Raw genomic sequence first — 16602 nt, forward strand, 5'->3', positions numbered from 1 at the left:
ATGGATATGGGTACTTTTCCCAGAGGAACATAAACTCTCTGAGGGCAGGAACTCTTTTGGTTTTGCATTTGTTTCCCCAGGGTATAGCAGATTGCATTTCACTGGATGGGTGCTGAATCAAAGTTTGTTAAAATTTAACTAAAATGGGGGGCAGCTAGGTGATGCAGTAAAGCACCAGCCCTGGATTCAGGAGGACCTGAGTTCAAATCCAGCCTCAGACACTTGACACTTACTGTGTGACCCTGGGCAAGTCACTTAAACCTTATTGCCCTGCCCCAGATAGATAGATAGATAGATAGATAGATAGATAGATAGATAGATAGATAGATAGATAGATAGATAGATAGATAGATAGATAAAGTGAATACAAGTGGAGCCACTTAACATAGGCACCAAAGGACAGCTTTAAGGACTACCTTGAAAGCTGTGCTATGAGTTTTACTGCAGATAGTTATTATGTATCCTTCTCTCTATCATTGTTATGTTTTGTTGGACATAATTTAAAACATGTTACACCTGAATGCCGACATGAGTTTTGTGCTTCTTTACATGACTGCTGCCATCCTTCTTCCCTTGGTCTCCTCCCCAAAAGGGCCTTCTACAAGACCAAAGTCAAAGCTGGAAGATTTCTATGTAAATCTCCCAGAAAACTAAGGTGGGGAGATGAGAAAGCATGGAGGAGGTTGGATTTCACTCCACCACAGGGCTCTGTGATTATCAGCCTACCTCTATGTTTGTCTCTGCCAAGAACCTCAGCACAAGGAGTTTGTCAGTCAGCCATTTGCGCGATCTCTTCCATGACCTACAAAGTATTCTGATGTCTGCCTAGTTTAATCTATGTGTCTACCAACCAAAATCTCTTCATTTATCGTCAGACACTTAATAGCTGTGTGACTCTGGGCATGTCACTTAACCCTGATCACCTACAAAAAACAAAAAGCCCTTCATTTAACCACTCATCTACTTAGTCACTTCCCAACTCTCAATCAAAAGCCAAAGAATCATTATCTGCAATATGCAATTTAGTCAAACATGATAAAAGGGTAGTGGGCTTTGCCCTCCAACTAGGACAGAGCCTCACTCCCACTGGTATCTACTGGGCAGGTGGGTATTGGGTGAAATAAACAGAAAATGCAGGTGTTTAAGCAACCAATTGACTCCTATGATACAGGCAGAAGCTGGGGTTGAGCTATTTATATAGTTCACTGCTGAATATCACTTCACTGCCTCTTTAACAGAGGCAGCTAAATGGTTCAGTGGATAGAACGCTGGGCCTAAAGTCAGGAAGACCTGGCCTCAGATATTCACTAGCTGTGTGACCCTAGGCAAATCATTTAACCTCTGTCTGCCTTAATCCACTGGAAAAGGAAAATGGCAAACCACCCCAGGCATTTTTGCCAAGAAAACCCCAAACAGGGTCTCAAATAGTCAGACCCAACTGAACAACCAAATGGATCAAATGGGAACCATCCCTGAAGTGAGATGCAAGACCACTACATATCCCTGTATTTCAGCAGTACTCACTTGTGTTTGTTGGGTTATGAAAAGTGGCAATATGTGTATTCCCCATTTCCTCTAATCTCCAAATAGTGTACAGACTTTAAATATAACTCTGTGCAGGTAAAAAAAAAAAGCCACCAAAAGAGCTAGTACATTGCTATGACTGATGAGGAGAAATAAAAGTCACCTAGTAAAAAAGGGATTGCCTAAAGTCATACAGTCAAGAAGGTATTGGAGTTCAAAAGTTTTCCCAAACTTTTTTGGAACAGATCATATTGATCCCTTTACACCAAAGCTATTTGATTTGGCCAGGGACTTGGGTGCTTTACTTTTCCCCCCCTCCCTCAGCTCACCTGTGCCCTCACTGTACCTCAAGCCACATTTCCTGGAAGGCTTTAGGAGCAGCGTATAGATGCACTCTAAAGCTCTTTTCCCACTTGCCCAAGATATGACAAAAGATATCTCTGTGTGTGGAACTTTCAGCAGATAGGGATAATGGCCAAGGGATGCCCTCTGTTGCATTAGAAAAGCCAGAAGAATCAAGCACTGGAGCAAATGTATTCAGTTAGTCAATAAATATCTCTAAGTGCTTACTATTTGACAGATACTGTGCTAATTGCTGGGAATGCAAAGAGGCAAAAGGTAGTCCCTGCCCTGAAGAAGCTCCAATCTAATTAGGTCTCATCATAGCCTAACTGATGAGGAATAGTATTATCCAACTGAGTCCAGGAAGGGTAATAGAGAACAGCTATAGGGTAGGGTCAGGATGCCTGCCACTATTGAAGTGGGTTTTTATTGTTGTTGTTCATTCATTCAGACTTTATATTGTTCAGACTTGCCCAGGGTGAGTGAGTGTCTGAGGTCTGATTTGAACTCAGGTCTTCCTCACTCCAGGCCCACGGCTCCATCCAGCTCACTGCCTAGCTGCCACCCCTCCCCACCCCACCCCCACAATGTGCAGGTTCATTTTAATCTAGCCCCAAAGAAAAATCTTGGACTCTTCTAACAAAATTTTCTGCTTTGTCATGGGCGATGTGGCTCTTACTTATGCTTTCTGCCTTACTTTCCCTGTTCCTTTCTGGAAGGTTCCCACCCTTTTACTACACTGGGTCGCAGTGGCATGCCACAGTTAAGAACACATCATATGCTTGTCTTTTTTTAACTGTGAGATCAGTGTGCTGGAAGTACTCTGCAGCTAGCCAGTAAAAGCCACGTGAAGCAACAAAGCTTCAGCCAAGGACCACAGATCTGGAGCTAGCTCCTTTCACTTTCCCAAAGCCAACTAGTAACAGTTGAATGGGAAACAACAGAGTCTTTTCAATGTTGCTTGGAGTAACTTGATCAGAAAAGCTGCCTATTGGAAATAACAGAAGTTCATCACAGATTGGGCTAGTACTATGAGATTTCTAATATGGCAATATCATTTTGGGGGGGAGTTGGACCATCGGAAGATCATCTTTTCCTGTTGGAATCCCATTTCTTTGGGTTATTTTTAACGCTGTCCAAGCTGTTTGATAGTGCTTTTTTGTTGTTTTGATTTGTGTTGTTTGGGTTTTTTTTTTTACAAAGAATTGGCTACAAAAAAACTCTAAACATATTTGCATTTCAGCCTGGGTAGATGGCCTATTTTTGTACTGTCTGTGGCATATGCAGAAGAACCCAGATTCCTCCAGATGGGCTGTTAGAAAACTGAGAGTTTTGGGTGTTAAGCATTTGGAATTATTTTGCCACAAGGCAGTGTAGTGTGCTTACAATGGCTACTACAACATTGGTTTTCGCAGAAATAATGCTAAGCTCATTTTCACAAAGGTGGAGACTATTTGTCTAAATGTTCCTGATTCTGCATTCTGCCAAGGGAAGAAGTGGGCTGTCACAAATATGTGCTGGCAGATCGCTTCTCCACCAACTGAGATATACACAAAAGAGCTCCAATACCACACAAAGCCTGTGCAGGACCCCTCCACAGAACACAAAGACATAATGGTGTGCTCCTGGGCACACGTGAATACTGCTCCACACATTGGCTCGGTATTTTTCAGGGCATTCACTCCCGCACCTGTGCATAGAACAACAAATGTGGGCATGAAAGTGAACAGAAGCTGGAGAAAATCAGCTTTTCTTCTCTGCATCAAGGCATTTGCCTGGGAATGAGGCTATATCTTGAAGGGGAATAGGGTTAGGAGAAGGCAACTGAAGGAGAAGCATCCCTTGAGAAGAAATATTTTATGAGGTGTTTTACCTGAGTGCTATATTTGACTTGACTTGAGGATTGGAAGCAAGAGGAAAAAAAGGAGTGACCCTTTCAATATGACTTCCTACAGCAGAGAAAGAGCATTTTTACTGAGAAATCCATCTACACCAGGAGTCTGTGAACTTGTGATAGGTAAGGTAGGTAAATAGGTAGATGATGATGAATGATGAGAGAGAGAGAGAGAGAGAGAGAGAGAGAGAGAGAGAGAGAGAGAGAAAAAGAAAGAAAAGAAAGGGGGCTGCTAGGTGGCGCAGTGGATAGAGCACCAGCCCTGGAGTCAGGAGTACCTGAGTTCAAATCCGGCCTCAGACACTTAACACTTACTAGCTGTGTGACCCTGGGCAAGTCACTTAACCCCAATTGCCTCACTAAAAAAAGAAAGAAAGAAAGAAAAAAAAAGAAAAGGAAGAAAGAGAAACAAAGAAAGAAAGAGATGATGGATGGATGATAGGTAGGTAAGTAGGTAGGTAGACAGTCAGACATGTACATGTGTATATGTGTGTGTGTATATATATATATATAACTGCATTTAAGTTTTACTAGTTATAAAATATTGAAAAAATTCAAATTTCAATGTAATTGAAATACAGTTATCAAAAGTCCTACCAGACTGCCAGAATAGTCCATGAAATAAAAATGATTAAGAGTCTCTTATGTAGACAATGAGTCAATAGCAGGGCATAAGAGAGATTTGTGGTGGGTGCTGTCTAGCTATTTTTCAGTTGTGTCTGATTGACTTTATGACCCCATTTGGGGTTTTTCTTGGCAAAGATATTGGATTGGTTTGTCATTTCCCTCTCCAGCTCATTTTACAGGTGAGGAAACTGAGGCAAACAGGGTTAAGTGACTTGCCCAGGGTCACACAACTAGTAAGTGTCTGAGGCTGAATTTTAACTTGAGTCTTCCTGACTCCTGGCATGGAGCCACCTAGCTACCCTGTGGCTAAATATCCCAGATCAACACACCACACAGACTACTACATGAATGCTATAATAAAAAGAACACTGAAGTCAAAGTCACAGAATTCAAGTCCAGTTCAGACTCTGTAACTTATTTTCTGTTTGATTTTGCGCAAGTTATTTAGCTTCTCTTGACTTCAATATTCTCCTCTATAAAATGAGAAGGCTGAGCTAGATTGACCTATAAGCTTCCCCATAGCTCTACAACTATGGTCCCATGAAACACTCACTTTTTCAATATAATCATTATTATTACCTCTTAACCAAAACTTCCTAGGACTTTTAAATCCAACAGGCATCTCTCTTAATATACTTTGCTTCCTGAAGACAAAGGTCTCAGAATGAATTATATTTTTCTTTTGGGCTACGTTAATGTTTTAAAGGGCAGCTAAGCAGCACACTGGATAGAGCACTGGGCCTAGAGTCAGGAGGGCCTCAGACACTTAGAAGCTGTGTGACCTTGAGCAAATCACTTAGCCCTGTTTGCCTCAGTTTCCGCATCTGTAAAATGAGTTGGAGAAAGAAATAGCAAACCACTCCAGTATCTTTGCCAAGAAAACTCCAAATAGGGTGACAGATACTAGAACATCATTGAAATGACTCAACAGCAACAATGTTCTAAAGTGATACCTGTTCACTTTCTAAAATTTTCTCCACTGGAGAGAAAATGTATATACCTTTTCCCATCTAGGTGCCTAAACAGGAACTTACATGGTATCTGTCTGAAGCATTTATAGGCAGCAGGACAGGCTTTTCAAAAGTCAATCTGAATCCCTTGAAATTTTTGAAGCTAGTAAACAACAGGTGTTTTTAAATTCAGCCTATTTGCCAAGACTAGATGATTTAGAATAACAATAAAAAAAGATTTGCACTTCACTGATTGTTAAGTGGCTAAAACTCTTTAAGAATCAGAAACATAATCGTGTGGCTATATTTACATACATAATTTCTCCATTTTTTCCTGCTATTTTCACTCCTGCGATGGGAAAGGATGAAAATTATTTGAACATCTAAGTCCTCATCTCCTGCCGTAAGTGGCAGCCTTCATTAATCTGTCATATTTTCTCCTCTTATTTACTAAAGAACAATACTCAAAGGATGAGACTTTGGCAAATGCTTTTCTTGAACATTTCCCTGGTCTGGGAATCCTGTCAAAAAATAAAATTAGTTTATGTTGGCACGACCTATTCTTACCAAAGCCTCCCTGATTCTTCGTGATGACTACTTATTTTTCTAGACAAAGACTATTTCTAGGCACAGATTACACAGACCTGTCTTTATAATCATACATTACTGAATTTTTCCTGAAATCAACATCGAATTCACTGACCTAAAGCTTCCCTTCGTTGTTTACCCTTATTCCATTGGTATGAAATAATCATTAGGACAAATCAAGAAATTATTTTCCTGGAAAATAGTAAGAATTTGGGACAGCTAGGTGGCTCAATAGATAAAACACCAGTCCTGGATTCAGGAGGACCTGAGTTCAAATCTGGCCTCAGACACTTGACACTTACTAGCTATGTGACCTTGGGCAAGTCACTTAACCCTCATTGCCCTGCAAAAAAAAAAAAAAGAGAGAGAGAGAGAGAGAAATTCCTTTTTTATTCATTCATTCCTTTTTGGCAGAGGGAAAGAAATTCAACAAGTGTTTTAGAAAATCAAAGTTCCCCATCAATACTAAATAATGATACCATGCCAGGATCATGATCCATTTCTCCTTTCTGTCCAAAGTGATCTGTTGTATTCATTGATGAAAATAGCTTTCTTGTTATCTGCACCCAAATGCTTTATAGCATGTTTTCCCACTAACCATTATTAGGGTTCTTGGATTTCCACATATAATTATATCTTCATAATATGCAATGCTATTTTGCCCCACCTCCCCCCACCATAATCCCTGTTTCTTTTCTTTCTTTCTTTCTTTCTTTCTTTCTTTCTTTCTTTCTTTCTTTCTTTCTTTCTTTCTTTCTTTTTGTGGAGCAGTGAGGGTTAAGTGACTTGCCCAAGTTCACACAGCTAGTAAGTGTCAAGTGTCTGAGGCCAGATTTGAACTCAGATCCTCCTGATTCTGGGGCCGGTACTTTATCCACTGTGCCACCTAGCTGCCCCCATCCCTGCTTCTTTTGAATAAAGTATACCCTTCCTCTGCCATATTCTCACCATGGAACTTCCTTCCCAGTTCTTCCACTTCCTACCTGTTTGAACTTGTACAAGTTCCTCTGCCTTTATGTCTGTTCTCTTTTTTGTAAATTGAGGGAGTTAGACTAGATGACCTCTCGATGACCTATGATCCTATACTCCTAAGCTTCACTGATGTCTTTAATGTCAAATTTGCCTCTTCATGTTGGGATTTCTGGTTTGCCCTGTTGGCTGGCCATCCTATGTTCATTGGTATATAGACACCTGAAGCCATGAGTTTTGTGGAAATCTCTTGTTTGGATTTTGTCTTCCTATGTTGTAGCTTCTCTCTGTGTTTATATAGATTGGTGGATATACATAAGGAATTTCTTCCTCTCTTTTTTTCAGTTTAAAACATTTTGATGACATTTGCAAGGCTCTAGGAAGATACATTCTCACCAGTCCAAATTGAATGCACTCTATCCCTGTCCAGGAGCCTCTTATTCCTCCATATTAAGTCAGAATCCTTTTCTTAAGCACCATCTTTTTGACCACTTCCCAAATCTTCCTTTCACCTTTGAAGCCCGAACTATGAGGAAAATACAAGTTGTGACTTTAATGCCTTCAGGTTATTACCTAAGACATCGTTTCCATAGCAAAGCTTTCTGGATTGCTTTTAAGCAATCTAAGATAATATCAAGAATGATTATGGGTGATTAGGCAGATCACTAGAAAAAGGGTAGCAGTCATCAGATTTGACAAGGCTTGTAAGGTTCTGCACTGTGGGCTAGTTCCATGCCCAGGGAAGATTATATGGTCTTTTTCTACTTTTGTTGTCAAGCTGCCAATTAACTGCCCCAGTTCCTCTAATAAGGGAATCACCGAACACCGCCAATACTTATCTCTTCTTCCTCTAGTCTTCCCTAAATGATCTCTCCCTGTGGATCAATGTCATCATTCCTTGGAAAACAAGCAGCTGCTGCTTCCTATGGCTCCCTCTCCCTCCTCTTCAGGAAGAGGCCCATCTCTGCTACTGAACACAGTGTTTAGTGATCCTTATTCCCCTTCTCTTTGTGTCATAGCACCCACAAACCTAACAGGGTCAAGATGACCCTGTATTTTGTCAACTCACTTCCTTTCTTTGTTTTCACTTTAAAAAACAATTCATTCTCCCAAATAACCTAGAGAGTGGAGATGAGTTCTCAATCCCCTTTACTTTCTCTTCCAGGACCAAGAGTGGCCTGTACTTGAGGCAGTGATTCTATGCAATTAAGCACTGTGGAGGCAGTGTGTTGGGAAATGGGGATACAAAAATTTTAAATGTCTGTCTTCAAGACACATGTATATATAATAATCAAATATAAAAGGAGGGAGGGAGAGAGAGAGAATGAATGGGAAAGAAAGGAGGGATAGGGAGGGAGAGAGAGATGGACAGAGGGAGAGGAAGAGAGAGAGAGAGAATGTATTAAGCATTTACTATTATGCTAGACACTGCTATAAATAAAAAGTCAGTTCAGGTGGGAGAGGGTTAGGGACTACCATCTGGAGAAATTAGGAAAGGCTTTTTGAAGGACATGATGCAATATCTTCAATCTTTTGTCATTCTTGCTAGTATCTCTTGTAGCCAGGTTCTCTGATAAATTATTCTCATTTTGTCAGTTCCTGTTAGTGCTTTCACATCCCCACACAACTTCTTTTCCTTGTTTCACCAACTTCTTTCTGTCGTGAAAATTTCTAAGTCTAACAAAGAACAGAAACAGTGAAGTCTCCAAGCCATAGAAAATTAGGTTTATTGAGAGAAGGATCCAAACTCACAGTAAAGCCGGTCTTAGGTCTGGGACCCAAAGACTCCAATAACCTCCAGAAGGTGGTATTTATACCACTCTAATAAGGCTCAAATTCACTATACCCTGCTCCTTTAGGACCAACTCTTTAGAACATATTGCAAGATGGAACAGAAAAGGAATACACTGAAACCTAATCAGCGTCAAATAAAACATAAACATGAACTTTAGAGGTGCCCATCTTGGTTGGCAGCTTGCCAGCTCCAAACAAATGGGGCACAGCCTAACAATTTTTATAAATACTATCTTTCTAAAGTAACATTGTCATGAGTCTCAATGACGATTGGTTCCTTCAGCTTGGATGATACTATTTTTAGTGTTGTGGTTTAACTATAATGGACGAAGGGACATCCCAACAATGCTGGTCCATAACCCATATTGAACAGCTGAAATAGAGTCAAGGGACATTGGTTATGGTGATGAAAGGACAAGGTTGAAATATAACATGCACAGGGAGAAACAGATTACATAACTTAAGAAACTAGAGTATATTAAACATATTGAATCACCATTTGTCTCATTATACTGATTATTACTACAGTTAAATCACTTACATCTAAGGGGTGGGGAAACTCACTCACATTTCTCTTTACCTTGTTCCTACTCTCTCCTTCTCTGGCCCTTCTGCTCCTCTTTCAGCCCTTCTGCTCATCTTCTTCATGAATCCTTCTGCTTCTCTTTCTTAAATTCAAGTCTTTCCCATCATTCTTCTTTTACTGCTTGAATCCTCCCAAATTTTCCTCCCCAGATTCAATCTCTGACCTTCATGATTGCAAAACCATCCAAATAGAATTTCAATCAGCACTCTTCCTCCTCCTTCTCCTTTTTTCACCTCAGAGTTTTCTCTATCTTGTTTTCCCACTCAACCTCATCCCCCTGAACCTTCTCCCACGAACCCTCTCCCACTGAATCCAAAGCTTCAATTATCACCTTTAAGCAGATGACTCCCAAGTCTATATCACCACCTTCAACCTCCCCACAAAGCTATACTTTTATATTTCTGAATAATGTTAGATATCTGAATGACACCTCTAACTCAACATGCCCCCTGTGAATTCTTCCTGTTCATTCCAATATCTTCTTTCTCTCTGCAATCCAAATTTCTGTAAATAGAGCCTCTATACTTCTAGTCATTCATTCATATCCTTGGAATAATAATTTCTTTCTTTCTTTCTCTTCTCCTCTCCTCCTCTTTCCTTTCTTTCCTCCCTCCTCTTCTCACTTATCCTAGTCCTCTTATCAATTGTAAAGAATGCCAAAAACCAATGATTCCATCTCCACAATCTTCCTTATATCCATCCTCTACTTGACATTCTCAGTGCAATTAGTTTTTTTTTTTTAATCTCTTCTTGCCTGGCTTATCATAACAGACTCCTTAATGGTCTCCTTCCTACAGCCTCTCTCTTCTCCAAATTATCTTTCATTCTACTTCCCATGTAACTGATACTCTTTTGTTCAGACCACTCCTCCACTTACACACACACACACACACACACACACACACACACACACACACAGCCTTCAGTGACATGCTATTGACTACCAAATAAAAGTATAAACTGCTAACAGAGTTAATTTACCTTCACAGTTTACCTTCCACTATGTCTTTCCAGGTTTTAATTCAGGTTTAATTCAGATTTTAATTCCAGGTATAATTCATACTATTCTCATTTACCTACTCTACATTCTAGCCAAGGGGAATTTCCCTTCATCTCTCATTCTTCTTTTTCAGTGCCTTTGCTTACACCACGTCTAATATCTAGAATAGATTCTTCCCATTTCCATCCTTTTAAGTCCTTCTCTTCTGTCAAGATGCCACATCCTCCCTGAAGCCTTCCCAGCATTCCCCACAAATGAAAATTAACTTTACATCTACAAGTTTCTCATAGTACTTTACCTAGATCTGTACTTTGTCTTATTTTTTTCTTATGTCATAATTATCTGTCTACAATCCCTCCCAAAAATTTGTTGTAAAGTCCTTGAGCAGAGTTCATTTCCTACATATTTTTGTACCCTAAATGCCCATTACAGTATCTCAGCAGAGCCTTAATAAATATTTTTTTAGTGAATGAATGAGAAAGATGTAGGGAATGAGGTAGGTAGATAGGGATAGGGAGTGTGTATACAATTAAAACATATTAAATATGATATGGTCATGATCACATTAATGTGACCATATGGTCTAATATCACATCCAATTGCTATTCACTTTTCCTCTTTCCACTCTCAATTACCCAACTGAATGGCCATCAGTCCATATTTGTGAGACAGAGTATTTGTCTCTCGGCCTCCATCCCTTCCACTCATTGCCCCCTACCTACCATCTTTCTCCATACAGTGGGCTGCACTGAGTTGGGAAGTATAAGGAGAGTGGTATGATGAGGTAGTCAGAGCATATCAGTTTGTCTTGAATTTGCCAGACCTATCTAAGAACTAATTTTTGGTGTGTGTAACAATTAGCCAGTTCACAAATGAAATAAATTATAAGCAAACAAGCTGGCAAACAAATTTTTAAAAGTGGATGGACGGGGGCAGCTAGGTGGCGCAGTGGATAGAGCACCGGCCCTGGATTCAGGAGTACCTGAGTTCAAATCCGGCCTCAGACACTTAACACTTACTAGCTGTGTGACCCTGGGCAAGTCACTTAACCCCAATTGCCTCACTTAAAAAAAATGGATGGACAAATGAATGAATAAATAAAATAATAATAGGAATAGGAATTAATAGAGTAAATTAAAATAAATTATAAATATATAAATAATGCCAAAAAATGTCTTTTTTCTCCAACAGCAAAACCAGATTCCGCTGGATCCAGGAGAGTAGTTCCCAGAAAAATGCTCCCCCATTTGGGTTAGATGGAGTTTATATCTCTGAACCTTGTCCCAGTTACTGCAGTGGCCATGGGGACTGTGTTTCAGGGGTTTGTTTCTGTGATCTGGGCTATACAGGTAAGAATAGTTTTGTGGTTGCTGTTGTTATTGGGTAGGGAGCCAGGGACAGGTATGTGTTTTAATAATAATCCAGTCCTTATTAATTCAAGTTCAGATTTTACTATTCTTTTCTAAAACTAAGAATCATGGATTGTGTAACACCTCAGGGAGGGGGGAGAGGAGGGAGGGAAAGGGGAAAAAATGGGAACCCCAGACTATAAAAATGGTTATTACTTTAAACAAAAAAAGAATCATGGAAACCAGGGCAATGAGGTGAACAACAAGATCCTCTGAATCTGATCAATATTGTCATTCTGGGCAGAGAGAAGAGAAGGCTAAAAAAATTTAAAAATTTACATTTAAGGGGGTGGCTAGGTGGCGCAGTGGATAGAGCACTGGCCCTGGATTCAGGAGGACCTGAGTTCAAATCTGGCCTCAGACACTTTACACTTACTAGCTGTGTGACCCTGGGCAAGTCACTTAACCCCCATTGCCCTGCAAAACAAACAAACAAACAAAAAAACAAAAAACAAACAAAATAACAAATTTTTTTAAAAAAAGAGAAACCTGATGACACAAATCCCATTGGGGAAAAAAGATATTTTTTCAAGACAACTACAACTGAAGGATCAATATAGCTAGTACTGCTGAAAGGGGATGTTCCAAGAGAACATATAAGAGGGGTGTATTGTGGCTATAAGTTTAGATATTAATTTAGGGGAAAAATGGGGAAAGTAGCTGAGATTACAGAGGAGGATAGGGGAAAAATAATAAACTTTAAAAGAGTGCTGTAGAAGATATTTGGAGGGGCTTCAGAAGGATTTCTTTGGTTCTTAGTCCCCTAGCCTAGAGATGGCATGTGACCAAAAACAAACATATGTTGTGACAGAGCTTCTACAGAGGATGCTGTTTGCTTGTGCTTTCAAGGATGGTAGGGGTTTTGGGGGGATTATTTTTTTTCTTTAAAGCTGTGATTGACACAACCAATTACATTTGCCACCCTGATGAATCTTCTCTTTAAGGAGAGCAGCAACTCAGCGTGTTTAATTGTTATACACACCCCAAATTTAACCTATTTCTCCCCAATTTACAAAAAAAAATCATATCATAGCAACATGACCTGAGAAAGCTAAGTTCCTTCTGTCTCTCCTCACAATAAAACAAGATCTGGAGGTAGAAATAACCTCCTTGATCATAGTAGTGTGTAATTTAAGATTCTAAATGTGGATTCTAATCTGTTCCCCCAGTTTTGGGGGAAACTGACTAAAATCACTGATAAAACAAGTTTAGGTTTTTAAGGGTTTATTGGAAAATAGAAAGAAAAAGATTGAGAACAGAATTCCAACAGCCTGGCATTCCTATCTTTCCTCAAATTTCCTGTGAAGTCCTCTGCCGCCGCCGCCACCACCATCAAGTCAGGAACCCAAAAGCCCGAGAGCTCTCCGCGCAGGCTCCCTCTCCTCCTTCCTGTCTCCTCCCAGAAAATAGCAGGCTCCTCAAGTTGATTGGCTGGTAGCCTTGATAGACAGCACCCATGAGTAAATGTCATTTCCTGACGCCAAGGAAAAGCCATAATGCCTCTGAGGTATTTTCCTCATGGCGGAGCTTTCCCACAGCAAGTCTCCAGTAGGTGGCATCATTCCAATCATTACAGTAGCCATGATAATGATGACTCTTGGCGATGATTTAGAAGAATGAATTTGTATTTTTATATCATTTCCATGATAATGCTATGCAAAAATAAAAGTACCTTTCTGTCATATCCTGAATCTACCTCTAACATTTCACAACTTCAACAAAGCATTTCCTATGGATTTCTTTTTTTTCTTTTTTGTTTTGAAGCTGCACATGGAACCTGTGTATCTAATGTACCAAATCACAGCGAGATGTTCGACAGGTTTGAGGGGAAACTCAGCCCTCTCTGGTACAAGATAACTGGAGGACAGGTGGGAACAGGCTGTGGAACACTCAGTGATGGGAAATCTCTTTACTTCAATGGGCCTGGAAAGAGGGAGGCAAGAACTATTCCTCTGGATACAACAAATATCAGGTTAATAGAAAATTAATAGTGCTCCTCAACCTACATAGCATTCGCCACATAACAGACTGTCCAATTCTGTACTATACTCTGTTCTCAAGATCCCAGGGAACTGTTTGATTCAAGGCGTGATAATATGTCGGCCAGGGATCTACACAACTTAGAACATGGGTTCTTAACCTGGGATCCATGAATGTGTTATGGGTTTGGGAGCTGTTGCTTTATTATTTTTTTAACATTTTGATAACTACATTTCAATATAATTAATTTGCTTTGTAAGCCCATTTATTTTATTTGATGCATTTAAAAACAGTTTTCTGGTAAGGGGGCCATGAGCTTCATCAGATTCCCAGAGAGATCCAGGCCTTAGATGAATAAGAAAGGCAGACATAGAAAGCCACCCAGATAACCAGACCTGACAAACTTGCTGTTCCAGAGTGAGGTTTTACCTGGCTTTGTTGCATTGCCTCTTGCCAAAGTACTTAACTTTATGGCCACAGCACAAAGCCTAGTGTAGAGAATACCCATCCAGTGACTTGGACCATCTCTGTTTTTATAGTCTGCCTTTATAGTCTCACATCACGAGGCTGGTACCTTCATTAGGATTATTGGCACCAACTACTGCTTTCCTGATCTTATTCTCAGCTTCTCTGCCTCCCTCATTGTGGCAACAAAACCTCATAAATGGAAGAGTTCTATCAAGATTCCACCAAATATATATATGTGTGTGTGTGTGTATATATATATATATATATATATATATATATATATATATATATCCCAGTAAACACTAACAGCTATTTCCCAGGGTGCCCATGAATGTACTTTGTAAGAAAAGGGGAGGATGAGATTTCTAACTTTTCTTTTACAATAAACTGAATATTGTGGTATGAATGATACTTTAATGAAATAGCCACAGGGCTTGGCAACATCAGATTCTAAACTGGACACCATTAATTCTGAGATCTCTTGGGGGAAAAAACAACAGCTACTTGAAACTGCCCCATGTGATATAAAATGCCTGCAGTGACACCTACTGGCAAAATAGTTAATTTAATTAAAAGCTAAATGGTAGTTTTCTATTAATTTAACTAAAAGCTAAATGGTAGTCTTCTATTAAGGAACAGAATACAGAAATAAAAAGAAAACCAAAGATATCTGTATCTATTGTTTACAATATATACCTATATATTGTTTACAATATATGTTGTAAAAATAAGACAATACAATATATGTATTGTTTATAATTCTAGTTTTACACCCTTCCAGAAATCTAAATGACATATTATTCAGTTCAAAGATCACTCCCCTTCTCTAAATGAAGTCAAAGGAGGGGGAGAAGTATAAAGAACTGGTGCATGAAATCACTGAGGTATGAAAGGTAAATCTGCATGCTTTTTGTTACAAGGGTATTGGTCCCAATTTACAACTTGTATTATTTCTCTGAGTCACCAAAACTCACATCAAGTTATATAGAAACTAATCTAGGGGCAGCTAGGTGGTGCAGTGGATAAAGCACTGGCCCTGGGTTCAGGAGGACCTGAGTTCAAATCTGGCCTCAGACACTTGACACTTACTAGCTGTGTGACCCTGGACAAGTCGCTTAACCCCCATTGCCTCTCAAAAAAAAAAAAAAGTAATCTAGGGGCAGCTAGGTGGCACAGTGGATAGAGCACCAGCCCTGGATTCAGGAGGAACTGAGTTCAAATCCTGTCTCAGACACTTTACACTAGCTGTGTGACCCTGGGCAAGTCACTTAACCCTAATGGCCCCACCCCCGGGAAAAAGAAAAAAAAACAAAGAAAGAAAGTAATCTGGACTAAAGCAGGTGTAACATTCAACTTTCCAGTATCAGAACTAGAAAAAATAACATCTTGTTTCCTCAGACCTCATTAACTGTGGATTTTACAAATTTTTATTTGAGCCTGCAAAGTTAAGTAAACCAAGAAGATAGTCTATTTAAAGAACTATTATTGATAAACTCAAAACTGTCTTTACTTGTTTTTCATTTAGGTTCATTTTACTTAAGGATATAACATAACAGCAGTTTGAAATATGCTAAAAGGCTACAGAATTGGACTTGTTACAGTCCAGGCATTTTCTAGTGCTCATGAGCACTTGGGTTTTAAAAATATTTAAAACTTAAAGAAAGTATTGAAAGGTAGAAATATAAAAGACAGTAAATTCTAGTCCCACCTGGTCTTGAGTAAACTTTGTTTGTTTTTCCCAGACTTGTTCAATTTTATATACAGATTGGAAGCAAAACTCCTGGTGCCACCTGCAGCAAACCAAGAGCTAGAAATGAAGGTAATTTTTTTCAATACTAGTAAATTGATGAATACTTTTTTAAAAAATAAAATTAAGATTAGATATTGGTAGTTTGGATCTTCTATTTTTATTTGATTATTGTTTCTGTTCAATTAGCTCTAAATACTGTGAATATTCTACAAATAACTGCCTGTTTAACCATATGCTGTTGTACACATCTCATAATCATCATTGGGCATTTCCCACTTGTCAGAAATACAATTATAAGAATACTTACTTAAACTACTTACCCCTGATACGAACAAGCTTGAAATACCACAGAAGTCAATTAAGCTATTGTTTGAAGAATGACTTAAACTAAAAAAAATTTATCTTAGGGAGAAAGGAAGCAGCAATGATTTTAAAACTATAGGCATGATATTTCAGGTAGTATAGAACTGAATTCAAACCAGAACACACTTCTAGCCTATTTAAAAAAAAAAAAAACCTAATACTACCAGTAGAAATCTCTGGAAAATCCTTGCAAGTGAGTAGAACAATTCTTATTCCTTTCTTGCCCCATGACCCTCCCTTCCTACATGACACCTTTTGCCTCCTTTAAATGGTCATTGGATTGTAAACAGATTACAAGAAGTTTGAATTGAACTTGTTCCCTACCAGTCCCTTAGAGAGCCTTGGAAATTACCTGATA

General features: G+C 39.2%; 1 protein-coding gene across 4 annotated transcripts in view; it reads left to right on the top strand.

Moving 5' to 3' along the window:
* Positions 1-16602, top strand: part of RELN (reelin) — a 577995-nt gene that overhangs the window by 433486 nt on the left and 127907 nt on the right. For all 4 annotated transcript variants that reach the window (XM_043965756.1, XM_043965757.1, XM_043965754.1 and 1 more), the window contains exons 29-31: positions 11466-11623; positions 13448-13655; positions 15874-15950. In XM_043965756.1, coding sequence (XP_043821691.1) covers positions 11466-11623; positions 13448-13655; positions 15874-15950 — 443 coding nt within the window. The remainder of the gene's footprint in view (positions 1-11465; positions 11624-13447; positions 13656-15873; positions 15951-16602) is intronic.

The sequence above is a fragment of the Dromiciops gliroides genome, chromosome 5 (assembly GCF_019393635.1).
Source record: "Dromiciops gliroides isolate mDroGli1 chromosome 5, mDroGli1.pri, whole genome shotgun sequence".
Lineage (NCBI taxonomy): Eukaryota > Metazoa > Chordata > Mammalia > Microbiotheria > Microbiotheriidae > Dromiciops > Dromiciops gliroides.